The sequence below is a fragment of the Arvicanthis niloticus genome, chromosome 4, assembly GCF_011762505.2.
Source record: "Arvicanthis niloticus isolate mArvNil1 chromosome 4, mArvNil1.pat.X, whole genome shotgun sequence".
NCBI lineage: Eukaryota > Metazoa > Chordata > Mammalia > Rodentia > Muridae > Arvicanthis > Arvicanthis niloticus.
In genome coordinates, this window is record NC_047661.1 from 1,740,249 (window position 1) to 1,767,763 (window position 27,515).

Genomic DNA, 27,515 nt, shown 5'->3' on the forward strand with positions numbered 1-27,515 from the left:
TAAAATGTAAATAAATAAAATATCAAATAAAAAATGTTCAGGTGCTCCTTTTACAAAGAATAGTCCTTTTTAAAAAATCATTTTGTACTGCTTGGTACCATGACATGAGGCCAGTCAAACATAGCCAACCAACATAAACCCAGACTAAGAAAGATCCATTTTACTGAAATTTTTGTTAATAAGGTTATAGAATCAAAATCTGATCATTATCTTATTGGTTTCTGAAAACCACAGCTTCTTGCAAAATCCACAAGAGAATGAAATTTCATTAGCCAGTGATTGCAATGAAGGAAAAAAAATTTCCTAAACAGCATTTTGTCAGAAGCATTCATTACCGACTTATTGATTTCCCTCAAGCAAAAGGTTGAACATACAGCTCACAGCACAGCACCAGCAACACTTACCAATTAGAAATTCTTGAATGAGGTCAAATGAATGGCAGGCAGAAACACGCTCGGAAATCCACTGAATAATCTTTAAAAAGGAAGGCCACAGAACTCTGTTGGCTTTTAAATCTGTACTGTGTCCCACCAAAGTAGTACAAAATATGTAATACATAATACATGATATATATATATAAAGATGTAATATATAATGAATGAAGTTTTAATTCTACATTTATTTTGGAGTACCCTGAAAATATACCTACTTCCAGCTTAAAAATCAGTATAGTCCTGACAGTATTGTAAATAAGATTATTTGTATATATTCTTTTAACAGAACCCTTTGGGTAGGCTTCAAAAGAATCTTCCTCAAGCCAATATGCATTTTTTTCAAGAATGCAGGGTGTTATGCAAAGTACCCATCAAGAGTATCAAGAGATCTACTGGACACAGGAGTAATGGATAATAAACCACGGGGCTTACAGATACCAGCCTTGGGTTAAAGTCCAGTGCAGCCATCACTGTGCATGGACACCATCACACCACTGACCATGAGGAGTGGCTCTGTCCTTCCCTTTCAGCTGACAGGAATCACCTGTTACATCAACAACTTCTCACATAATTTCTATCCCTCCGTTCAACTGCTGGAAGAAAGACGTTCTCACCTTTTACTTGATGACTGAGGGAAGACATGCCCAGCCATAGCTCACTCTCGACAGGATGCTTTATTCTAAATCTACTGTCCTAGTTGTACTTATTTTTACACAGGCAGTTCAATCAAAATGTCTACAAACAAATTCAATGCAGATTGCATCAGTAAAAGTTGCCTATTGTGGCAAGTGTCAAAAATCACGTTTCTATGATATAACAAGACTAGAGTTGGGTTCTGAAACACTAAATGACTAGATGTAGAAGAAACAACTATAGAGAGTGGGTAAAGGCAAGTCTATACTGCTGTCTACAGTATTGATCTCCTTAGAAATCAAATTGTTAGAGGCCAAGGAGATGGCCCAGTGGGTGAGGTGACTTCCATGCAAGCATGAGGGCCTGATCCCTAGAACCCACATAAAAATGGGGTGCAGCACATGTATATAACCCCAATGCTGGACGGAGACAAGAAACACTGGCTAGCTAGGTGGCCTAGCAGAGAAGCAAAGCTCTAGGTTTAGAGAGATCCTGTCTTAAAAATTAATGTGGAGAATGCCTGAAGACACCCAATATTACTTCCAGCCTTTGACACGAATACACATAGACGTGCATGCACACACATGTATGTACACCCATGAAGACACATGTGAATATGTATCCACATACACAAACCTTTCCAGAAGGACAGGAAATCATAGAGTATTGGTTTTATGGAAGAAAAATGGCTGAAGTTTAGTTAGCTTATTCACAAAGAATATTACAGTAAAGGTAAATAAATAAATGTATATTTTTTTATGTTTTATATTCTTGTAAGTATACCTTTTTCAACTAACTAGCCAACCACTAACCTCAGTTATCACTAATTGATAAGAGGATTTTCCTGACTTTTTAGAATATCTTCAGAAAGTAAATGACAAAATAGTGCTTTATAAGTGGCAGTGTGCAATATAAAGTAAGCTATCTTATTAAAAATATAATAAATACTTGCCACAAGGTCTTATACCTTTGGTGTTTGTTTCTTCTGAGGATGTTGAGAAAGGAATATCTATAATCCAAGATATCATCCCAGGCTGGCCTTGAACTCATAGAAATCTTCTGCCTCAGCATTTGGGATTGCAGGTCTGAGGCACTATACCTGGCCTGCTTGGCCCTTTTGGTAATGCATTATACCAGATACAAACAGGGAGAGGGGAGCAGGCCATCTGAGAAACTCATTATTTTCTTAGTGTATTCTTGGAACACTAGTTCACAGCACTAAGAAGCCAATAAAGTACTGAGTTTGGGGGCTCACACCTGAAATCTCAGCACTTGGGGAGACCGATGAGAAGTGCTTCAATTGTAAGGCCAGTGTGAGCCACAGTGTAAGTACCAGACCAGCCTGGGCAACAGAAAAGCCTCATCTCAGATAAACAGAGAAAGAAAGAGAGAGCAGAGGAATTCGTTGCCCTTTATCTTTAGGAGATACATTTCAAAACAGCACAAACCTTAGCAACATTGACAAGACAGTATTTCTTTTCCCATTAAGTCAAGAACTTTCAACTTCTCATTTAAAGGAAACACTTTATGGCTTCTTTTTGGCATATCTAAATGTCATGGCCATTATTAGGTAAAACATGAATCTACAAACACAAGCACTATATATAAACACAGTACTATGATAGTGATCTGATACAAGGCAACTCTACATGAGAAATGGACAGGTGGAAAATCCAATGTGAATACCCTGGACAAAGTGACAGTTCATAATCCAGGCCAGGTGGAGCAGGATGGCACAAGATGTCATCACATGACTTAGGAGAGCAAGCCATTTAAATGTTAGGAATTGCATCTTTGGGGGCTTCTCCCTTTGGTAGTACTAAGCCAGAGCTGACCTAAGTTACCTGAACTGATAGGTACAGGGAACAACTGAACTCAAAAGACAGATAGTACACCTTCACAGCCTGAGGTCCAGCACAGAGCCAACCAAAGAGGAAGACTATGCTCAACAGAGACACTGTTATGGAGCAAAACCTAACTTCTGCTTGTCTTGAAGCACTAAGTACATACACTTGGTGTCATCTGTTGCCAGTTTTTAAGCTTGAGCGAGCAATTATCTCACCTGTTCTTCTGAGAAACCTGGGTCTCGACCACAGGACAGTGCACAGTGCAGTGCAGCCATTTTCTCACAGTCTAGATGGGCATTCCATAGGAACCGCATCAAGTATGACTGGTCAAGGGTTGCTCTGTAGACCTTTCCAGAGTAGCAGTCCAGAATTAGGGACCCTGGCAGGGACTGCAAAGGACTTGAAGGTAGCACAGCAGCCATTTTGTTGTTTCCTAGAAAAAACTAAAAAAAAAAAAAAAAAAAAAAAAGCAAATCACCAAATAAAAGATTGCACCTAGACAGTTAGAGCAAGCCTACGGGGATGGAGACTGTGTCTCTGAGACAGAAGCTACAACCTTACCTGTCAGAAACAGACTGTGGCAGATCAAGTCGGGATGCTGAATGTTAAGAAAATGAAGGAAATGGCCAGGGGAGTAAACAGCCACCCAGTAGCCTGTAGGGAAGAGAGACTGGGTCATCCACCAGCCACCTGTGATACAATCTATCCCGGTGTGGAGAAACCCAGGACAATATGCTTTTCTTTGAATATTACAAAACAGCATATTTGTTTGCTTGACCCATGGGAGTATCTTCACCTTAGAATCCAGATCTGATTGGCTTTATGTGTGCCTCATGCTCTTTGTACACTTAAGACATAGCTGTTTTGTTTATACCTATAGTTTTGTTTCTGAGTCAACAGTAGCTATAAAGTAGCTATAAAGTTCTGAATCTAAGTGATCTGGAGGGAAATTAGAATAAAACTATCGAGCAACAGGAATGACTCCTCGGTGTGATAAGCTAGGCATTGCACATAATAGGAATTTTCTTCATCTTTTCGATGACTTGAGGAAGCTCTGAAATGCGTTTCCCATGTGGGCCCACTCATCATCATCATTTTGTTTAGGAAATTTTAAGACTAGTATTTTTATCAAGCGCATGTCTCTGGGAGCCTTGACACTGTGCACTTGGCAGTGGTTTTCTTGTGTCCCTAGCACCTAGAGTTGGCACCTTCACAGTTTCTACACACTATGCATATTTGCATAATCAAAACATATACACCCAAATTGAGACAACATATAATAACAGGCTCCTAGGGTCTCAGAAAAACGGAGTAGTGAATTTCATAAAAGAAACTTCCATTTTTAGTCAGCTAGCTGGGCTCCTCTCCTTAAGAGGCACACAATGATCACTGCTGTAGAAGGCACTCGAAAGGGGAGGATTAAACTCCAAGCAATCAACGTGTCCTTTCAGAAGAAAAGAATAAATATCCTTAAAGAATGTAATGCAAAGAATTGCAAACTCTTGTCATTGTGGCAGCACTACTGTAGCAAATGAAAGGAATTATTTAAAGGTATGGGTATCCATTTGTGATGGAATTAGTTGGGATTGCAGAGGAATTATTTGCCTTTTATCTTTAGGAAAAATATTTCAAGACAGCAACAAACCTTAGCAACATTGACAAGATAGTATTTCTTTTCCCATTAAGTTTAGCATATCTAAACGTCATGGCCATTATTAGGTAAAACATGCAACTATGAACACAGACACTGTAATTGAACACAGTACTATGACAGTGATCTGGTACAAGGCAACTGCTACATGAGAAATGGACAGGTAGAAAATTCAGCATGAATAAACTGGACTAAGTGACAGCATATGCTTGGCCCAGGGAGTGACATTATTAGGAAGTATGGCCTTGTTGGAGTGAGTCATTGTGAGCATGGGCTTAAGACCCTCATCCTAGCTGCCTGAAGTCAGTCTTCTAATAGCTGCCCTCAGATAAAGATGTAGAACTCTCAGCTCCTCCTATATTATGCCTACCTGGATGCTGCCATGTTTCCACCTTGAGGATAATGGACTGAATCTCTGAACCTGTAAGCCAGCCCCAGTTAAATGCTGTCCTTATAAGAGTTGCTTTGGCCATGCTGTCTATTCATAGCAGTAAAACCCTAACTAAGACACCAATAATATATGTTTACTACTAGCATGACTATTTAGTCAGTGTGTTGTGGTAGTGCTATGTTTCAGGACATGAGAAAATATAAGGCAGTGTAGGGAGACACATCATTGAGATAGGGTGGGAAATTCCTACTGACATTTGTTGAGTGAAGTCTAGGGTTTTCTATCCCACAGTATGCAGGACAGTGCCATAAAAAAATTAGTGCTTCATCTAAAACACCAGTAGTTACCTGTGTCATCGTCAGTGAAGGCCCTTACTTGTGTACTGACCTGCAGGCCTGTGACTCTGTTAACTTAGAAAAGATCCTACCACATGTATTTACTGTGTGTGTGTGTGTGTGTGTGTGTGTGTGTGTGTGTGTGTGTGTGTGTGTGTGTGTGTAAAACAACTTGTGGGAGTTTCCACAGGGACTGAACGTGGCTCAGGCTTGTGATCCACAGCCCTCACCCACGGAGCCCTCTGGCCTGCCCTAAATTAACTTTCCATGAAGAGAAACTTGCAAGTGTGATTAGGACTTTGAGATGAGTAGAGAATCCTGGGTTATCCTGACAGACTCAGTGTGGTTACTAAGTGTTGCTAAAAGGATGGGAGAGGGGAACTGGCCTGCAGAAGGTGACCACACAGTGACAAGAAACTTGAGTGATAAGACTAGTCTCAGAGGTCAGAGGAGGCAGGAAAGAAGTTCTTCCTCAGATGCCCCAGAAGGAACCGGTCCTGCTCACTCTTGGTTTTAGTTTCTTAGCACCCCCTCCCCGTTCCGATGTCTGAACTCCAGCCTGTGATCAGAATGCTTGTGCTGCTTTAAACCCTGCCTTTGTAGTCATCTGTTATACAGAGATGGAAAAATGATAGAGCTCTAAAGAGAGACACTGAAAGGAACCTTCCTCAACCTCAGCTTTAATGCTTGGGAGATGGGAATATCATCCTCAGGCAGAACGGTTGTAAGGACCAAAAATAAGTAAACTATTTAACATACATTATTTACTAAACGGTGGCTTTTGTTCATGGGCAGACGTAGATGCTGTTGTGTGACTATTTCCTCTCCACACCAAAACATCCCTCAGGGAGGGAAGGCTCTCCTATGTTCCTATAGGAAATCCCAATAAACATACTGGTTTACCAAGATGGGATAATTTCTCTTGTGTGCTGTTGCCCTATCTGGAGTGAATAGGGACTTCTATGTTTCCCCAGGAAAAGTAATGGGAGATTTAAGTCTCTGTATTTCAATCAATGCACATCCTTTTCATCAGGGTAATAATAAATGGAAATTATAAGCAATGGATAGCAAAATATACTTCTCAAAAAAGTAACTGTTATCATGAAGATTCTCTCAAGAGCAGTTTAAATCTTGGATACATCTTTTTAGCTGTTAATAAATCATGCTCGAGACGGGAGGACAGCTGTGTGAGACAGGCTGGTTTTATAAGCTGTGGACTGAGTCATGCTATTCCCAGGATGAGAAAAGGAAAGGCACGGTGAGTGGACAAGCTCTCCATCACTGTTGAGATGGGCACAGACTCGGGAGCCGTTCTCTCTCCCTCATCCCAGGAAGCAATAGAGACAGGCTCTCCAAGGTCATTTCCCATGGGCCCAAGATCATGCTGAATGTGCCATGCACTTAGCAAAAGATGCTTAACCTCACCAATAGTAGCGTTTAACATACACACGTGGAGGGCTTATCTTCAGTTCTCCCATCCCCCAGTTTCCTCACACCACAGTTTGCCAAACCTTTGCCGCAGAAGCCGATGGACCGGCAAGCAGAGATGGGAAAACATATCAAAGAATCACGAGCGATAAACCCAAAGCCTTCCTTCTTTGAATCCTGAGTCCCTCTCATATGTGAGCAGGTCCCAGAGCTGCTGTCACTCACATCTTATGCTTCATGCCCCACCTTCCACAGAGCGGGGAAAGCTGCTTTCATGTGGAGCTTCAGGAGACCCTTTCTACACGGTCTTCTCTTACAGAATCCGTGGTATGCTCACACCAATACTAAGGTTCCTTTTACCATATTTACTTAGAGAAAACAATTCACTTAAACTGGTCCATAAATCACTAATGGGGGCTTTGTAAGCCTTTTACGGTTAGCGGGAGCAAACAGACAACTGTCTAATGGGCATTCTTTTTCTAGAACCCTGGGAAAACATGACATATGACTTCTCACAGGCTCTTAGGGGACATCTTAGTCATGGTCATTTGTATACTAACAAATGGCTTTTTAAGGAATGCTTCCAAAGATATAGGAAAGCTCACAGCTTGGGGGTTTCTAAAAAAGGGAAGACACATTTCAACTCCAATAGCTAACGAGCTGAGTGAGATGAGTGTGTGACAGAGAAAACCTTCTCCTCGAAGACTTAAAAGGGTCAGTGACTGTCACCACAAGCCATATCTCAGAAGTATGAGAAACTGGAGTCGTGGAGAAGAAAATGAGTGACCACCGAAGCAGAGAGTAAGCACTGAGCAGAGGGTACTTTGAAAGGACAGAGTGGAGAGAGGTCCTTCATCATAACCACGGTGCTGATTATTTTGATTGTCAGCTTGACACAAACTAGAGTCACTTGGGAAGACAATCTCAGCCAAGGAATTGCCTAGATCAGAATGGCCTGTGGGCAAGTGTGTGGGGCATTTTCTTGATTAATAATTGACATAGGAGGGCCCAGTTCACTGTGGGAGGTCCATCCCCTAGGCAAGTAGGCCTAGGAGGCATCAGAAAGTGTGCTAAGCGTGATCCAGAAGAGAAAGAGAGCAGAGCAAGCCCTTGTAAGCAGGCAGCGTTCCTGCCTCAGCTCAGCTCCTGTCCTTGACCTCCAGTGGTGATGGCTGACTGATACCTGGAAGGGATAGCTGAAGTAAAGCCTTTCACCCGAGTTACTTTTGGTCCTGAATCACCACAGCAACGGAAGAGCAAACCAGAATACCCACCAAGGTTGAGAAAAGTGATGCCCTTTGTGACCTGTGAGTCAGCACTTCCAGGAGCTGCAGTGAAGGTCTTTCTGTATCCTGCGAATGAAGAGCATGAAGCAGAGAGAGTTATACTCAGAAGAGAGAGGCTCGGACTGACCTCATGCTACATAACAGTCTCACAGGCAGGGCAAGCGCCTGCTGCCTTCTAGAATTTATGGTGCCCTCGATCTCCAAAAGCCACTAAGGTGGACTGAGGGCAGTCACAGAAGAGCAGGTGTTCCAGCTCACGGAGAAACCCTGACCATAGGGATGGACTGTGTAGGAAGGTTAGGGTCCAGTGGGGTCCACTTGATGACCTAAGTCAGTGGCTTCACAGGGTTCATTTCTATCTATAAATGACAGTTTTTGCCAATCCTTTAAGATCTCTTTAGCTCACACTCCCACCTTTAGCTAGAAAGGGGAGTGAGCCTCCTGTGTAACTGTATTGGAGTTTGCTCTACTCCTCTGACTCCGTCTATGGCTGACTGGACTCATTATGTTAATTAGTAGAAACACATAAAAGTGTCTCACACAAGCTTACATTACTTAAGAATAGGTCTGCATCTAGTTCTGAAGTTACTTTTAGTTATTCCATTAAAAAAATTCTTAAACTTTTCTGCCTATGCCTCTATCACCCTAGTAACATCAGACTGAGGAATTCTAAACTTTTATGTGACTTGGCATAAAAAATAAAAAGTAAATGAGTCCTGGGACAGAAACTCCATCTTTAAAAACATTTCAACCACATTCACAATGTATACTCGACAAATATTAAAAAAAAATTTCTTTTAGGTATGGTCTCTCTCTACGGGCCTGGCTGGCCAAGAACTTATTCTGTAGACCAGGCTAGCCTGGAATTCACAGATATCCTCCTGTCTCTGCCTCCTGAGTGCTGAAATCAAAGGTATATACAACTATGTCTGGCACAATTATGCATTTTGAGGAATTAAACAAACATGTAAAAATTCTCCTTAGCGTGTTTCAGACTAAAACTATTGCAGGCTATGCAGGGGCTGGCAGTTCACCCCACTCCCCAGAATGTAGCCTATCAGCATCACAGGCCACAGACATGTGAAATGAAATCAATATGTTAGTATGACCACATAACATATTCGTGGAGTGACAGTGTGAGCAAAGAAGATTTTTAACTAAACCCCTATGTAACCATGTAAATTAAAGCAATTGATAATGTTCCAATTAATAATAAGTAAATGGCAAACCAATACACTTTGGTAAATACATCCATTAGAAATGGTCTACAGTCTAGAACAAGCCACAGGTTGGTATAAATCATACAGAAATTTCCTATCTTACTATTTACCATTAATGAATTTCTTCATAAAACATATCTATACAGTTAATGCTAAATGTTAAGCTCTTTACAATTTCATTTGTTACTATTTGGAAAATGTAAAATGTAAAAGTAAAGGAGAATAAATTACCTTTATGGAGGTAAAACACCGAATACGTGATTTCTTTCCGAGAGTCAGACTTTGGACTGTAACACACACACAAACTCCCTGGGAAAAGAAGGTATTTGACAGCATTTAAATAATCCTCATCCTAAATTTCCTGAGCCATTATTCACCTATTCCTATTCCTTTAGATCTCACTTCATAGACTATTCCTAACTTTACAAAGTGGTATTATCAAGATGCTATGAATTTCAAGTCAGCGTTTAGCATCCGCAGTTAGAGGCAGTACATTGTGGCAGGCGACAAAGGAAGGGTGGGAAATGAGCAGACATACTGGAAGCCGCCTAGTCTAGGAAACTTCCTGCCTCCATGAAGGTCTGGTGAATGTGCACATGCTGCCGTCTGACCCAGCTGTCCCCCAAAGGCATCTCGCATAGCCCTGGACCCCAGCTATCCCAACTGTGTCCTCTCTAAAGAAAGCATCCAATGTTTTTGAAGCAACACTGAAGTGTGAACCATGGACCTTTGCTATGAGCAATGAGAGTCAATACAGTATGTGAAGCCACACTCATCAAAGCTGGAACCTTGACAGCACTGGCCCACGTCAAAGGGGACCAGCTAGCTCTGTATTCCCTCCCTCCAGTATCTGTGGCTAATGCCAGTCACCGACAAATGAAGACCTTATACTTAAACTACTCCTTGGTGAGCAGCCCTCATAAAATTGCCTGAAGCACAAATCTTTAGATTTTAGACTCTTGACTCTGAAATAGGCTTTCCTGGCTCAGTATCCCTGAGGCAGGTTTTCTTTGTTTTGTTGGAGTTCTGCAGTGAAGCCCTGGCTGGTCTGGAATTCACTGTGCACAGCAGGCTGATTTTGCTTCAGTGTTTGTCCCTCTGTCTCCCAAGCTCTTGGTTTATGAAGCTCATTGCTATTATTTCTCTAAACCTCAGTTTTCTCATCTGTACATTTAGAAAACACAGAACCCACTTATAAGGTTCTTCTATGAGAACCCAATAATCTATATAAATCTGTAGCAGAAATACTTATATCTGGCTCTAATGTTAGCAGCTATTGTTACTGCTCCAGAATCATTTAGTTGCTATTTTTAAGTTGGAGGAAGTCACAGTTTGAAGAAACAAAATACATTCTTAATGTAATATCCAGAGACTTTCAGTAAATATTCACCACTGATGAAGATAACATCTCCACATTGGCTAGCCTTTGAGAACTACCTAAACAATAAAAACTATTACAGACGAGTTTTCCAAGAGGAAATTATCTCATTGGAACAATTATTTAAAAGCCCCATAAACTGTTCCAATGCCGGCCTGATTCTGAAAATTTGCCATCATGGGAGGAGGAAGGAGGGGGTTCAGTACACCCACTCACGGCCTTGGTCCCTCAACAGTTGGTACACAGAAAGAATGGCAGCTAACTTAGATCTCCTAAGAGAGTTTAACCACAGCTCCAGCCTTAGTCAGGGCTGATGGTAAGATACAGAAGCAATGAGAATATTTTCCTTTCAGTGATGAAGTCTGATTGGCCTTCCTATGGCCATAGATTTACTAGAAATGTCTGTGTGAATTAATAATCTTAGGTAATTCACAGGCCTAACACTCAAATTTTAGCCTTTCATTCCTTGGACCGCACACAGCTTCAATTCCTAGAGCAGGGACATTCAGGACAAAGAATCATGGAGGCAGTCTGCAGATAGACTGTTGGGAGCCAATTCTTAGCAGAAAGCCGCTATCATCTTAACAACCATCTCAGGCCATATACCATGACAAAAGACTTGTTTTTCAACAGCCCACAACAGCTGAGCACACTCTGATAAGCATCTTGTTTTTTCTCAGACATATTGCTTCTCAGACTTGTTGTTTAGTGTCCCCAGCTGCACTCCCTTGCTTGTGCTTATATACCCATAATTTTTTTCAATAAATGGGACCTGATCAGACACCCTGTCTTGTCTCCATTCTTTGTGTTTCTTGATCCTCCATCCCCACTGTCTCTCTGCCAGACCTGTTGACTGACCCACCAGGGCTGGGTCAGTAGAGGGTAGGGGGAGCTGGGTAATGATGAATGGCTGTCAATCACCATCACATCGCCACTATTAACAGGAAGGGAGAAGTATGTGGGGCCCTCAGTCTATCTGCCTTCCTTTCTCAAACCATGTGTCCTGGTTTCACGGCTCAGACCTGTACCCAATCAGTGAAGAGCAGAGATGTCCACCCAGGCAAAATTATCTGCAGCCCCAGACCACAGAACTTCTTCCATTTGCAAGGGGCTAACTTTACACAAGGAATGACATGCAAAGTGGCTCGCTCCAAGATGGAGACCTTGCTGTCTACCACCACCCACACACAAGTCTATCACTGCCCTACCAACTGCTCTTTCTGTAGTATATGCAATAAACCTGTTTTCTATTTATTCTGGCCTATAGGGAGGATTATTTCACCAACCTGTATAGCTACACCACAATCTTGTTTATTTTAACCATAGAGGTAAGAACTCATTTTTAAACGTAACTGGAAAAGGATATGAGAACTGTCAACTTACTACTCCAAAACAACAATGACAAAATGCTTCTCCAGTTTTTTTATCTTAACCCTGGGAGTTCGTTTGAAACAGACTTACTTTCTCTATTGAAAAGCAGACTGAAGGACAAGGACCATTTTCTACCCTCTTACGCATTGTCAGGAGAGGAAAAGAAGAGACGCCCCCACATTTCCTACCAGATGAACCCAGTATATTATTAAATAAGTTGTATAGCCCTAGTATATTACAGTTATTACTGTCCATGGGTTTCTCTGAGTAAATTAAAAAGGGGGAATCCACTGAGATTTAAAGTATGAAGTGGTTGTTTATATCCAACAGCAAAGGAGGCAGGGAAGCGCCACCCAGTTCATCCCTGTGAGTCCCAGATCTCAGGGTCTTGTTTCCTTCCACCATCAAAAATCTGTCAGTCTTTTCTGTCAGGACTTACACCATTTTCCTTCCCCACTAAATGTATCCGATAAGCATTTAAACAACCAGAGTTAAAAAAAAAACCCATAAATCCCAATTCCACCCTCTGCTGCTGCCTCTCACAGCTTCTATGACTTTTCTATCTTTTTTGTGATACAAAGATCACAAAGCATCAACCCAAGCATCACAAAGATTTCCCTCTAGGTGCCCTAGGCAGGAGGCTCACGGGCCAGCCCCTGGGAAGTCCACCTCTTCAGACACTGTTGGCCCTTCTCTTGGGGGAAGCCACACCCTCCCTTTGGGTCCTGTGCTATCGTGCTTGCTTGACTCTCTCCACAAGAGACATCCTTCGCCCTTTCCAACTGGACGCTCCTCCTAACACTTAAGCTCCCAGACATTATTCACCTCCCCTTCTCACCATATCCTCCTCCCCAGGTTTCAGATGCTCACCACATTCTGACAACTCCCACACTTACCCATCATCCACCCTGACCCTTCGTCTACGTTCCAGGTCTCTTAGTTAACATGTTCAAAAGAAAGCTCATGATCTTCCTTCACGAGTCCCACCAAAGCTCCGACACCGCCAAGTAAATGCCATCACTGTTCACCTGCGGATGCCAGAAACCCAAGAGCCTTTCCTCTCCACCTCGTTACAGGAAGGCATCTCTGAGGTACATCACACCCATCTTTCCCTCCCTCTATATTCTTTGCCCATTGTGCTTCAAGTCTCCATGGTCTCAAATGTGACTCAGATCTCATCTCATTTGCCTCCTTCTCTTGCCTCCTCTAACCTTTCTCCATCCAGCAGCCACAGTGATTGACTTGAATTATAATTATGGGTATTGATGACACACAGGCCAGGCCTCACTCTGACATTGTCTGTACATGTTAAGACCTAGGTAAAATAGGCCTAGATAGAATGTTAAAGCCTAGGTAACTGTTGGCTGTCTAGCCTGCCAATTTTTGCTGTTACTAATATTATAAGGAAACATTCACATACATTGTTTCCACTGTTACTAGAAACTTTCTCGTACCAAGTTGATTACATATTCTGTTATATTCTGTGCCCTTGGAAACCGATCATGATACAAGTCAGTAGAATTGCTTTGTATAGTTAGCTACAATAAGCTTGAACCCAAACCAACCACCCAACAGCACTTCTTGCACTTGTGTATAAGCTTTTGTAATATTTGTCTTTATAAGCTGCCCCTGAGATGGACACGACATAAGAGAGACACCTGATCTCTTATATAACAAGCTATTTGGAATATAAGAAGCTATTTGGAATAAGACTTCCATTTTGAGTAGGGGTTGAGTAAAGTTGAAGTTCCCAAGACCTCCCTAAGAACTGACATCCTACTTGTCAGGAAGAGACATGTACATGGGTAACTGACATCCTGGTTGACAAGTTAAGACATGAATGTTAGACAAGGCAAGTCATCTGCCATAGTTGAATAACCCAACAAATGGGAGCAGGGTAAGTATACAACAAAGACATGTTCCTAAGGAAGTCCCCTAATTGGTGGAATAACTTGACACAGATGTTTATAGATCTCAGCCTTATAAAGCCCTTTAGGATCTTGACTCAAGGTCACAATTGGCCCCCAAGTCTGACTTATGTCCCTGATTGATCAGTCTTAGGATGTGACATTCAATATTCTATCCCTGTTTGACTGAAATTGGTTGTCTGTGTAGCTTGTGCAGTGATTTCCAGACTCCAACACTATGCAGGCATACAGCACAATTTCTTCATGTGCATCTTCCCAACCACCTCTCCCTCTCCATGTTCTCTGTATAAACAGCTGTGTGTCCAGTTCTGACTTCTACAACAGCAGCCGTGACATCACATTTAAAGCCAGGCACGTGGGTTTAGGTTTCAAACCTGGGCCAGTGAGATAGCTCCACCAGTAAAAGCACTTGCCACCAAGCCTGATGACATGAACCACAAGGTGAAAAAATCCCCTCCCATAATTTTCCACTGATCTCCACATACATACATGTGCAATGGCACACATGTATCCCCAGACATAAAATACATGCAAAAATGTAAAGAATAAATAATTAGAACCCAAGACATCAGTAAGACTGACACAGAAAACATTTCCATCCCTATAGGAAATTTTTCATTGAAAAAATATGTATCTACTCACTCTATTAAAATAATATCAATAAAACCTATTAGAACAATAACACTGTTGGTGATGGCTTTTCTGTAAATACAAAATGTATATAAAATTATAATGGAAGTGACAGAAAGGGAAGAAAGAATTATACTGGTTTGGTCTATGAATATATGTGTCATACCTACTTGATTTCTATAATAATGTGGCTGTTATAATTCATTTTTAATAATACTTTTATAAATAACAATTTATTTAACCATACTGTTCACATAGTTGAACCATAATGGCATTTTCTGTAGAACTCAGGTCCTATACAAATTGCATAGAACTTGTATACAAATTAAAGTAAAAATTGGTAAGCATGATCCTGACTCTACCTGTGTGGTTGGTAAAAATGCAGAGAGAAGGCTGATTGTATAGCTTCTCTTGGTCTTGACGATAGTCATATCCAAAGTTGACAAGTCTAAGATTATAAAGAAAAAGAAATTATTGAACACATTTTAAAAACATAGTCCACTCATGCATGCTATGAGCACCACAACACACTCACAGAGGTAGAGAAATGCTTCCTATACATTTAAGCAGATAATGTTTGTTAAATCATGTAAAACAGTGACTAAAAATATAAATGGTGCTTAAAAGTGTAGGGCTGGCAATAGATAGAAAATGATATTACTTACAACATATGTTTTTGTAATTTGAGGATTTATGGTAATATTAACTAAAATATAATACTATGTTTCAAAATAGGTACAATTAAGTTCTATAGATGTTTAAATAAAGCTAGTGAAATACTGAACAGTTTAAGACTGCCATTTCTCATTTTGGAAGACTTTCTTTCTTTAATGTTCTATGTTTTGTCTTGTTGTTGTTGTTTTTAATGCTGTAGCTTTTTACTACACATTAAATACTCTATAAAAAGAAAAACCTTGCTTTTTGTGCAAAGAGGAAAACAGAAAAAATAAAACAAGAGATTGGGCTAAGTTACATGTGGGTTGACCTCTGACCTCTTGTTGGCAATAGGAAAGCATTTTGATGTTTGATCTAAGTGAGTTCATGCTGAATCATAAACCCTCCCTGTTTAATCACAAGGAGACAAGCACTTCCACACATCAAAATAAATTCAGGTGCCCTGCAGCAAAACATGGCTAAGAAAATCAACACAGTTGACTTTATACATTTAATCCTGTATCGCTGCTTAATAAATCAGTTTATATTCTATAAAGAATGGGAATGTTAAAAATAGATCCACAAAGGGCTAGGCATGGCTCATCCATTAAGAACACTGGCTGCTCTTCTAGAGGACCCAGGTTTGATAATCAGAACACACACAGCAGCTCACAACGGCCTGTAACTCCAGTTCCCGGGGATCCGACACCCTCTTCTGGTCTCTGCAAACATTGTACACATGTGGCACAGACATATATGCAGGCTAAACACCCACACACATAAAATAAATCTTAAAATAGGGACACAAAATATCAGATTGTCTGAGGACCTACCTACCATAATTAGAACATCATTGTGCTACCAATAAATGTCTATGAAATGTAACGTTCTATGGATAACTTACTGAAACCTCAAGCCACTTAATGATATGTCCAAGGGCATTTCAAACTGTCAAAGGAAACAAGGAGGACATAGCATTAAAAATGGCATCATCATCGCAGACATTACAGACCTGCCCCAGAAAATAGCGCATGAATGGGTTGTTCAGTGACAAATGCTCACCACTGAAAACGTGCAACTAAGTAACATACGGACTGAATGTAAATATACATGCAAGATGTAAACAAATGAAATGACTGACAAAAAGAATTATACATGCATATATATACATATTCATGTTCACATACAATAAAAATGAATGCAAGAAAAGACCATGAATTTAGAGGAGAATGAGGAGGGAAGAGGGATTTTAACTATATTATAATCTCAAAAAGATTAAGTAAAAAAAATGGCATTACATAATAATGGTTGTGGATGCAAAGCAAACTAGCAGAGCTAGCCTGGCCTCATGGTAAAGAGTCCACTTAACCATCACCTCCAGAGGCTGGACCCACACCCCACAGTGCAGGAAGTGCACTGGAACATCCTGGAGTTTACAGACACGGTCAGTGTACGCTTCCTTGCAAGGCTAACTCTGTCTTTAACTTGAATATCACCAACAGGTTGTATACTGTATGAGGAAGATTGACAGCTGCAACCTTTCACAAGCCATAGATAGCTGTGGAAGGAAGGGAGCCTGGGATGTCTTTTGGAGTGTGTGGGTGGGCTAAAAATGGGACATGAAATGATAATAAAGTCTTGTAATAGTATGAAACCACTATGTGCTTGATGCCAATATTAGTCCTAAGAAGGGAAGGAAATACTGTCCATCCCAGATAAAGACATAAGAGCACCTTCCCGTAGACAGACTAACCCCAACAGCTTTTCCAAGGGCAATGCTGGATACTTACTAAACTATACACTCTGACTTTCTTCCTCAAACCCATTCTATTCATGAGTCAAATAACTTGCAACCGATTAGCATGATCTACTCTGGATCATATTACATTCCTCTAAGCCCCTGGTAGGGCGGTTACCTTAAAACCACACTCTCCTCTGCATGATGTCCTCTTCACCGGTATCAACTCTGCATTTGTTAGAGAGCCGAGGCCTTGTGACAGCACAAGCCAAGTTATTTGGTCATGCAAGTGGTTGGTGCTATAGCAAAATGCCCAAATTTTGGCTAAGGATATCGACTCTAGTACAATTTCCTAGGAGTGATCATTCTATGTACTTACCATTAAGTTAAAACTTTCACCTGCCCCAAACTGGATGCATTTCAAGATACTCTTTGATGTCTAGAAAAGAAATGCTTGGCATATTATCCCCAAAATAAAAAGACTGAAGAGAAAACACAGTCAAGAAGCAATGATGAAAAGCTGTTCATTATCTGTAATTAACCTTCACTGACTGCCTCCATTAAAGACACTGCGGCTACTAAAGAGCAGGGGCTCAGTGGGGAAGAGCACTGGGCTAGATTCCTGGCACACACATGGTGGCTCCTAACCATCTGTACCTCCAGTCCCCGGGAATCCAGCCCCCTCTTCTCCCATCCACAGGAACTGTACGTGCATGGCACACAGATGTACTTCCAGGTGAAACATCCATATGCATAAAATAAATAGATATCAACACAGCAATGATGTCAAAATTATATTGTTTCCAAAAAAATAGGTACCCATGGGGTAGTTTTTACCTTTAGTTCAATGTAGTATAGTCTCTGCTCTGACATATCCCACTGACTCCAAACAAAGTCTTCAGCTATTCTGTCTCTTGGGAGATGGCTAGAATTTGCAATCACCTAAGGACAAAATGATTTAATAAGTATTTTTAAAATGACATCTTAAATCATTATTTTTAAATGTCCTCTCCCTACGGTACATGTAAATACCACTAATCTATTATTAGCACCCCCCATATCCAAAATATACACAGCTTTCCATAGACTTTTTAAGGCATCATTGCCTCTGCCCTAATGCCCCATATTCTATTCTTCTTCTTAGCTCAATAAGCAGGTTGGCAGAGACCACACTTTCCACAAAAACATCTGTATTAACAGAACCTGTGCTCTCAGTGAGTCTCATGGGAAAAAAAAACAACAACAACAAAAAAAAAAAACCCAAAAAAACCCCCCAGAACCTGTGTAAGTTTCTGATGTAATCATACCCTTTGGCCAGGTCTTTACAGACAAAAGCCTTCATCTCTAAAGACAAAGTCTCCTGATGCTGAGGAAGCACTCAGGCCTGACATGGAGAGTTCTGTAAAGGCCCAGTTGAGCCATACACCAGCTTTGGTCTTGGTTCCACAAGAGGGATGGCACGTCACATCCCTCACCTCCGAATCCCCATAGGAAAGCAATGTTCCTCAGTGCTATTCCTATGAGGCTCTTGTCAGCTTCTGTTAGTTACATCTTAGTCAGAACCATAACCTTCCCAATGAGCATGGGACCCCTGCCGACTCATGTCCTGAGTGGCACTAGAATTTAATATTACCTAGGTACCCCTTCTAGAAATGAAGGAAGAAGAAATAAAAGAATATTAAGAATATTTTAAATGTTAAATGACTGTTTAAACTCAAAGATATTTAAAAGGATTGGGAGCTGGGGATATAGCTCAGCTAGTAGAGTGTGTGCCTGAAGGGCAGGAAGCCACGCCTCCAGTTCCCCAAGAGCCAGGTTTCGTAGCACTGACTGTATTCCCAGCACATAGGAGGATCAGAAGTTTAGGGTCATTTTTGCTTACAAAATGAACACAAGGGAAAATCGAAACCCAGAGAGGTTAGACTAGGCTGTGAAGTTAGTTCAGCAGAACCTAGACTCCTAACATCTGGCACTTTGCTAGTGATTGTTTTACATATCAGCAGATTTTTCAGTAACTTTACAGAAGGAGCTAAGAATTTACTTTTCAGTTGAATGGCAGAGGGCTCCGGTGGTAAATTACTGTCTTGTGAGCATAGAGCGTAAGGTTGATCCTCAAAAGCCACATAAAGAATCCAGGCACAGTGGCTTACACTGTAATTCCAGGACTGGGGAGACAGAAACAGGCTGCTCCCTGAGGCTAGCTCACTACACAGTGCAGCCTAATTAGCAAGCCCCAGGCTAGTGAGAGACCCTGTCCCAAAAATATAAGGTAAGTGGTACCTGAAGAATCACACCCAAGGATGACCTCTGGCCTATATGTGCACATGCTTGTGTGCTTGTGTGTGCGCGCACACACACACACACACACACACACACACATACATACGCAAACACACACCAGCATATAGACACATACACACATATACAAAACATACATATACACACCAGCATGAACACACAAACACACCAGCATACACATGTATACACAAACACACAAAATACACACATACACAATGCATACATATGCATTCATACGGAGTTTATTTTTCCTTATTGGGCGTGGTGGCTCACATGTGAGACCAGCACTCGGGATGCTAGAGCAGGAGGATCACATGGTCCAGGCAAGACTAAGACACAGAACAAGACACAGACTAAAGAAAAAAAAAAGAGGAAAAAATGGAGTTTACTTTGAAAGGGCAATGGGTATGGCTTAGAGACAGAACATACATTTAGCATGTGGAAGAACATGTGCTTAGTATGTGGCAGAATATGCACTTAGCATGGAAGATTCCAGGCCCGAGTCATTCTCCTCAAAATGCCTACCAAGCAAACATCAAACCATAAAACAAAAACTCATGACCCTGAGCTGGACCAGGAAAGGAGCTTGAGGATGGTACAGCTTGGTGCCTGCACCCTCTCTGACCTTCTCCAGTGCTAGCTGGAGGTTAAGAACGAAGCACAAGGACCCACACAGCCCTAGTTCTTGCTCTCCTGGTCCGTCACCATTAGGAAGTGATGTTAAAGATCCCAGAGCACCTGTATGAATCCTCTAACTCCATCCTGGGTTCGTGTGTGTGAATTCTGGGTTACGGGGACAGGCTTAGGAATCTTTTCAGCCAAAGCCACAAGACAGCAAGGTGAGCATCAGATTGTGTCATGGCCAGGATAAAATATCCATCCTGTGTGTCCCTCTGGGGCGACCTCACTTATGTGGGTCTTAGTTGTTTTCTCTGAAGAGGGAGCTACAATACCACCTATTATTTAAGGATGTTAGGTGAACATGTGGAATCACATACCCTTACAGAAGCTGTTACTTCTCAAAAGTGGGGAGAATGGTGCCCAGGCAGGGCACCAGGGGATGGAGAAACAGCAAAGCTGCCATCTGGGCAGTAGGATCCTGTCTGGGCAGCTGGAAGGAGCCCCCCACTTTCTCCTCCTCCTCCTCCTCCTCCTCCTCCTCCTCCTCCTCCTCCTCCTCCTCCTCCTCTTCTCCTCCTCCTCCTCCTCCTCTCCTCCTCTTCCTCCTCCTCCTCCTCTTCTCCTCCTCCTCCTCCTCTCCTCCTCCTCCTCCTCCTCCTCCTCTCCTCTTCCTCCTCCTCCTCCTCCTCTTCTTCTCCTCCTCCTCCCCCTCCTCCTCTCCTCTCCTCTCCTCTCCTCTCCTCTTCTCTTCCTCCATCCTCCTTCCTTCCCTCCTTCCCTCCCTCCTCCCCTCTCTCTCCCACAGCATCCTTTGGCTCTTAAATTCTTTTCCAACTCACCTGCCCTTCAGCCTATGCTCATTCTCATCTTAACATGTGTGCTCACCATTCTTCTCCAAATTCTTGCTATTGCCATTGGGTTCTAAACACTACAGCTCCCTGAGGTCACAGCAGCCACAGCCCCACCCACACAGCCTGCTCATTTCCAGCTAGCTCTGCTGCTCTGAGGCTTTCAACAGTAGCTACATGATTAGTAAAAGTCACTTCCTGTTTCAGTTTTGTTCATAGCTTTAAAGTCTTCAGAGAAACATCAACATTCTCAAAAAAAATTATTTTGAAGGCTGAGGGGTAAAGGCCACCAAGCCTTACAACCTGAGTGTGATCTCTGGGGTAGAAGTTCTCCATACTCATTCTATGACACACACACAGGCACGTGTGCACGCGCACACGCACACACACACACACACACGCACACACACAAGCACACATGCACACACCACAAACCACAACAATAAATACGTGTAAAAACTTGAAGTTTAACTTATATAGACCACACTTTGAATAAAACCATTTTTATATCTAGATTATATTCAGAACTCATAAAAATTGTCAAGAAGAGAGTAACCAAGTAGAAAAACAGATGAAGATATAATAAATACATTTCTCAAATAGCAAATTTAAATAGCCAGTAAATAGAGAAAGTCTCAAACTCAATAATCAGTAAAAGAAATACAGACAAAGGTAATAATAAGCTATCAGTTTACTATGGAAAATGTTAAAGGTAAATTTACCTCATACTATAATCCTCTACTTATAAAACTAAGTTTGTGGAAAGTTACTAGCAAACCCTTCTGACAGTTATTAAATGCATATTCCCATCCACCTAGCCTTCCAAATCTGAGGATTTAGGCCAATGAAATGAAAGCGCCCACATATAAAGGTGGAAGCAAGATACGTCCAAGATGATTTGTACTACAAAACACAAAGCACGGAAGTTAATGGATGTCCGCGCACAGTGGAATGGCTGAGACATCACAGACACCATGCCAGGAACTGTCATACCCTTCCTCAGAAAATGAATGGAAGCCATCCAAGCTGGATTCTCGGTACTTACACACATGAGTTAATAGTGGTTAATCAAGCCAGAGTTGTCAAAAGTGGAGATTGATGTGAAGTCAACCTAACTAAGGAAACTTGGAGACAAATGAAAGGGCATGTGCAGACAAAAGGTGAGCAGAGACCATAGACCCTAGGTGCATAGGACCACATAGGTCCGATGTGCTACATATGTGTACACATATAAGTCAGAGAAATACAATTAGCTCTTTTCCTGGTTTCTAACCTATATCCTCTCGATGCAGTAAGTAAAATAAGAACCACAAAGGCAGAGATTATGATTCTACTTGGTAAAACTGATCTCCCCATGGGTGTATGTAATACTGGACAGGTTTGTACAAGCAAGCGAGACTGTGGAGAAAGCCCTGAGACTACTGCACTCAGGGCACTGGGTGTGAGGTAGCAAGGATGCGGCTAATTCCTCCATGCATCTTTGTTTTAGTTCACATGTCATAAGAGTGAGGTTATTTATTATTCAAAACACATCAAAGAAAATGTGTTGTATCAATAGAGTTCATGTGTCTGTAGAAGCCAGAGGCATAACCCCTAGAAGAGAGTTTGAAGCAAGAAGCATTTCAAATCTTTACCACTCTGTCTCCATCTTCTCTGGTGATCTGGATATGAAACCGTTCAATATCTTTAAAAAAAAATAAACCAAAAAAAAAGAGATACTTTAACATCCAGGAAAAATATTAGTCCTGTCCTTCTAATGGCTGTGGATACATTTTTATATAATAACTGCCTAGAACAGTGCCCCACCACAGCACAGGACTCTCACGTGACACTTCAAAACCAAACTGTCCTCTCTGCTGGCAACCTCAACATCCACGTTTACTTTTCTTTGTAGTGTTACGATCTATGAAAGACCTGGCCAGGCTTCCCTCCACACGTCCACACGTGTATCATTATCTTAGATAAGATCATAAGAGCCTCATTACCGGGGTGGCCTCTCTAATTTATATATATATATATTTATACACAGAGGTTTTATATATACATATATATACATTATATATGTATAATGTATATATATGAATGTATATATATGAATATGATAAATATATATATCACACAATGACTTTTAGGAGCAACACCACATGAGTAACATCTATAATACTTTAATACAATTTGTATTAACTAACAATTTAGGTTTAGTCACACTTATACCCTGCTGGTTCTAATTACAAGACACAAATATAATCTGTCCTTTCAAACATAATCAGCCCATAGTTTCACGTCATTATGTGAAACACTGATTGTTGGTCAGCATTAGTGGATTTTGTCTGTTCCCCTTCTCAAATCTGAAAACACCTTCAAAAGTCATAACGTCTTGTGTCACTTATACTTAAGTTTGGTCACGCTGCTGTAGGCCTTTAGATCTGCCCTGGAATTCTTCTAGTGCCCTGGCCTTCCCTTTCTTTTTTCTATCCAAGCCTCTCACACTTAGATCACAGTCATCTATCCTGGTAGACATCTTAAAGGAAACAGACAGACAGGCCAGGATACTGTTCTACAAGTTCACAATTTGAACATCAATATATACATGAGCTATTCCTTTCCCAAGACAAGGAAACTAAGTAGAGACTGAGGAAGGAGTTCGGGGGAGCAGCTTTCACAGGGATTCTAGGTCTCAAATGGACATCAAAGGTAAGCAGAGCCTTGGCAATGGTAAAGATATCCAGCAGATTCAATCGGGCTTCACACTTTACTAGGAGACTGTGGCATACACCCCTGTACATTACCTAAAGATACTCTTACATTTCTTTTCACCTAAGGATACACTTACATTTCTCTTCTGAAATCAGTAGCAGGTGGTTCTGTGGAAGATGACTTTCAGCTTGTGGGTAGAGGAACTGTAGAAAGGGAATTAGAAAAATCATAAGCAACTATTTTGCTTATACTAATATTTTGGTACTTATGTTTGATCATGACTACTGCTGCATCTTATGCAAGGAACTGAGAACCACAGAATATTTAAGGGAATTCACATGCACACATGTCAGAGGTCAAGTAAGTAGAGGAAGGAACCTTCTAAGACCTCAGTTGTTGAGGTGGATGTTGGTGCCAGGTAAACTTCGTCATCATTTCTTTGAGTTTAGACAAAGTGGGAGCTGCCTCCAGAGATGGTGCTTCCTGTTTGGAATATTTGATTCTGAAGCCAGTCAGAAGCAATGCAAACAACATTGATACAATATGTTCTATTGCACACAGAGAAAAAGTGTGGTCAGTATATTTACTATGAAACAAACTCAGTATATAATTAAAAACCAAATAAATATACTCCCAGCTGCAATTTCTGGACTCCCACATCTGAGAGACAAAGAACAAAGAGACCAGGGACTTTCCAAGAAAGAACAAGGAGTCATGATGTGGCAAGTGGCTAAAGAGTTACAAGGTTCAAAGTTATACTAGAGGCCACTGGGAAGAGAGGGGTTGACAGGGCATGCCCCCGTGTGCTCTCCACTGTGTGTGTGTCTGACCACAGGACATGCCTGACTCCATGGGCTATGATAATCAAGGCTAACTGGCATGAGATGGTACCAACATATCAAAAGAGGGCAGATAGTAAGCCAACCTACTAGAAATTTACTAGAAAGAGTTACCAGTGAAATTTGTTCCCCAGTACCTACAAAACTTTATTATAAAAGGACATAACCACATACATCCCAATTCACAGACATGACCTCTCCATTATTGCTGTCTTTACTTTGCATAATAGATCAGTAGAATTTCTATCCCCCTTCTAGAGTAAAAAAAAAAAAACCTGTTAACTGTATGACATTCTTTTTTAGCAATGACCTTAAAATTACATACTAGATAGAAAGATGAAATTTGGCTATAAAAATAATACAGAGCTGTTAGTGACTTATGAGAGTGTGGGCAAATGAGATGCCCTGCACATTGGGCTGTGGAGAGGGCTGAGGTGGGTAGTACCATGTCCGTCACAGTAGACCTCAGTGCTTCTCAATAAGGAGCTATCCCTTAAGAAGATGGTAGGTCTCAGTGGAATGTACCATTGTCTCCTCCCTTAAAAGTTAATCCAGTTGGATAGGCCCATGATTTGGCCAGGGGACTGACCCTCAGGAAGGGAGGAAACCCCTAGAAAGGCAGGCTCACTGTAAGCCATGCTAAAGAGATGGGTAGTACAAGCATCCCTTTGAGATATTGCACTTTGTGTTCCCAGAATTCCAGTGTGCAGCACACTCTCTTACAGAGCCACAGACTGTAGCTCTGTCTGTATCCCTTGTCTTCTCTTTTCTAGGCATGCTAGCATGCTGGGCTCTCTAACCCTCTAACATCACACCCCATCACATGGCTGTCCCCTGCCAAACAGCTGGCCTCCATGATGGCTCAACTCAAGGAATGTGGCTCCCCCACCTTTTCTCTTCCATTCTCCTCTGGATAATCACCAAAATTATAGCTTACCTGCCCTGGCATAATTTTCTTTTAAACTCTAATAAAACTATCCTAGAACTTAAAAAAAAAAAAAAAGAAAAAAGAAAAAAATGGAGAAGGAGGGGGAAGCTCCATCATGTTTGCAGAAGTAGCTTAGGAATGTGGGTATTCAAGCACCATGGCTGCCAGTTTCTAAGCCTCTGCCCGTCTCTGCATGGTAAGCACTGAGAAAGTAATTTTACAAGACTCAGTTAGTTGGTGGTTGTTATGCTATTGTTATGAGGTAGCCCTAGAGCAAGGCCTGAAAACTAAAACATAGTCTTCAAGTACAGCTCTCCAAAAACATTCAAGATGGCTCTCTTACACTCTAAATCAATTAAAAGTAAGAATATACACAATCATCATGCATATTTAGGGAAACAGCGTTACAACACAACGAAGCAAGACTCTGAAAATTAGTATTTGCCCTTGGGCACATGTGGTATAGATGTTTAGAAACAGCCGTGTCTAGAAGATGTAGCTTAGGCAGTGGGAACTCTCTAAGGATAACAAGAGAGGGTCCAAGCACCAGTCCTACAGCTCCTCTGACAGTGAGGACTGGAGCCCTGTGTAGACATGAACATAAACGACTGGGGATCTCAGGTAAGATACAGACACGGTGCAGACCAGTCTTGGTGGACTGTGACGAGGCACAACTTTGACAGAGAGAGAGACAGATCAGAAGGCAAACACGTGCCATGGGTAGAGGCTTGAGGTCCTGTCTCTAGAGGTGAGGTATAAGGAGCAGGACTAGCCTGGTCTATATAGCCAGCTCCAGGCAAGCCTGGTCTACATAGGCAGCTCCAGACCAGCCAGGGCTACATAATGAAATGTTGTCTCAGAAAAAGAGCAAACAAACAAAGCGCGCCTTCCCTGGGCCCAATTCCCTTTCTCTGCCCCAGTCCTTTAATAATGTCAGGATGATTTACTCTGACTGCATGGGGATGCTGAGGGAACCCAAAACCAAGCCAGTAAAGGGAAATGTGCTCTGTCTCATAGCCACCCCTGTACCGAAAACAGGGTGGACAAAGGTGGCTTCTCAAAGGAAGAGAAACCACTTGTGAGCCTCAGGCCGGGGCCTACCATCAAGCTGGAGTGACAGTGGAGAACTGGTGGATGGGAGGAAGGAGAGAAGCAGAGGCAGAGGGGAGGAGGAGGGGAGGGGAGAGGAGAGGGAAGAGGAGGGAGGGGGAGGGGAGAGGAGGGAACAGGAGGGGAGGGGAAGGGAGGAGAGGGAAGAGGAAGGGCGAGGCGGGGTGGGGCGGGGCGGGGCGGGGCGAGGCGACAAGAGGCGAGGCGACAAGAGGCGAGGCAACGTGAAGAGACCAAGCCCTCCCTTAACACAGAAAAGAGGCAGCCCCACTGGCTGCAAGCTGAAGCTAAAGCAGGTACTACAGGGCAAGACTAGTTGACTGACTCTATGTGGACCAAAGGATAGGAATGTGAAATGAGGCGCAGGGAAACTATGCTCTTGCATATCTGTGTACAATCAATCCTGACTATCTGTGGTGACCATGAAAGACCCTGCATGTTGAATACTAAACTTGATCACAGGTCACTAACCTCCATTCACACTCTTGCCAACAGAGGAATACATAATCTTCTCTTGTGTGCATTTCTGTTGAAAGAGGCCTCGTGTCACACATCTTATTGATTTATTAACACTGAGCTTATGGCCCACAGCAGTATAACTCACGCCTGAACACAGCTTATCTGAGTCACACACACACACACACACACACACACTTCCTCTGTAAAATATACCACAGTCTCTGTGCTCTTAGGAACACTAGTAGACAACAGTTCAGCATGACACCAGGAAGTCATCGAAAACATCACAAGGAAAAGTAGGAAAAGCCCGTGGCACTAGGCAGTGAACTCCACTGGTCTACGGTGGGAGCATGAGGCAGAGCATCGCCTGGTTCAACCTTCCTTCCTTGGGGATATACAGACTGATGACTCAGCAAATGCCTGGCAAAGTGCCACAAGTGTAGATTTCAAACTGCAAATAAGTCTTCATAAGCACAAGAATGCACAAGTGTGGGATCTTCAAATAAAACAGACTCATTCACTCACACGAACCTCTGGATGCTTCTGCAGTAGACTCATCCATCCACATGACCCTCTGCATGCTTCTGCAGTAGACTCGTCCACCCACACGACCCTCTGCATGCTTCTGCAGTAATGCACAATGTTGCTAAGGTCAGGAATTTATTGCCGTTAATCAGAAATAACTAGTCTGTCAACCAGGTGAATATTCGAAATAGACTATTTTAAAGCTTACCACTAAGTGATTTTAATACCTGGTATGTTATCACGTGAAAACATTGCCTTGCTATCGG

At 41.9% G+C, this 27,515-nt stretch overlaps 1 protein-coding gene across 9 annotated transcripts in view; it reads right to left on the minus strand.

The window, feature by feature from the left end:
- LOC117707057 (gamma-secretase-activating protein) overlaps positions 1-27,515 on the minus strand; it is a 94,160-nt gene that overhangs the window by 40,037 nt on the left and 26,608 nt on the right. For 6 of the 9 annotated variants that reach the window (XR_013109693.1, XR_013109692.1, XM_034500383.2 and 3 more), the window contains 11 exons: positions 23,525-23,591; positions 22,326-22,375; positions 17,762-17,866; positions 17,304-17,363; positions 16,091-16,134; positions 14,895-14,980; positions 9,457-9,534; positions 7,994-8,071; positions 3,476-3,568; positions 3,130-3,347; positions 405-474 (listed from right to left, as the gene is read on the minus strand). Coding sequence is in view for 7 of the 9 variants with exons in the window: in XM_034500383.2 (XP_034356274.1) it covers positions 405-474; positions 3,130-3,347; positions 3,476-3,568; positions 7,994-8,071; positions 9,457-9,534; positions 14,895-14,980; positions 16,091-16,134; positions 17,304-17,363; positions 17,762-17,866; positions 22,326-22,375; positions 23,525-23,591 (949 nt within the window). In the remaining 2 variants the exon portion in view is untranslated. Of the gene's footprint in view, positions 1-404; positions 475-3,129; positions 3,348-3,475; positions 3,569-7,993; positions 8,072-9,456; positions 9,535-14,894; positions 14,981-16,090; positions 16,135-17,303; positions 17,364-17,761; positions 17,867-22,325; positions 22,376-23,524; positions 23,592-27,255; positions 27,350-27,515 lie in introns of all 9 variants that reach the window. The other 3 variants (XM_076932135.1, XM_076932134.1, XM_076932137.1) reach the window with 2 other exon arrangements.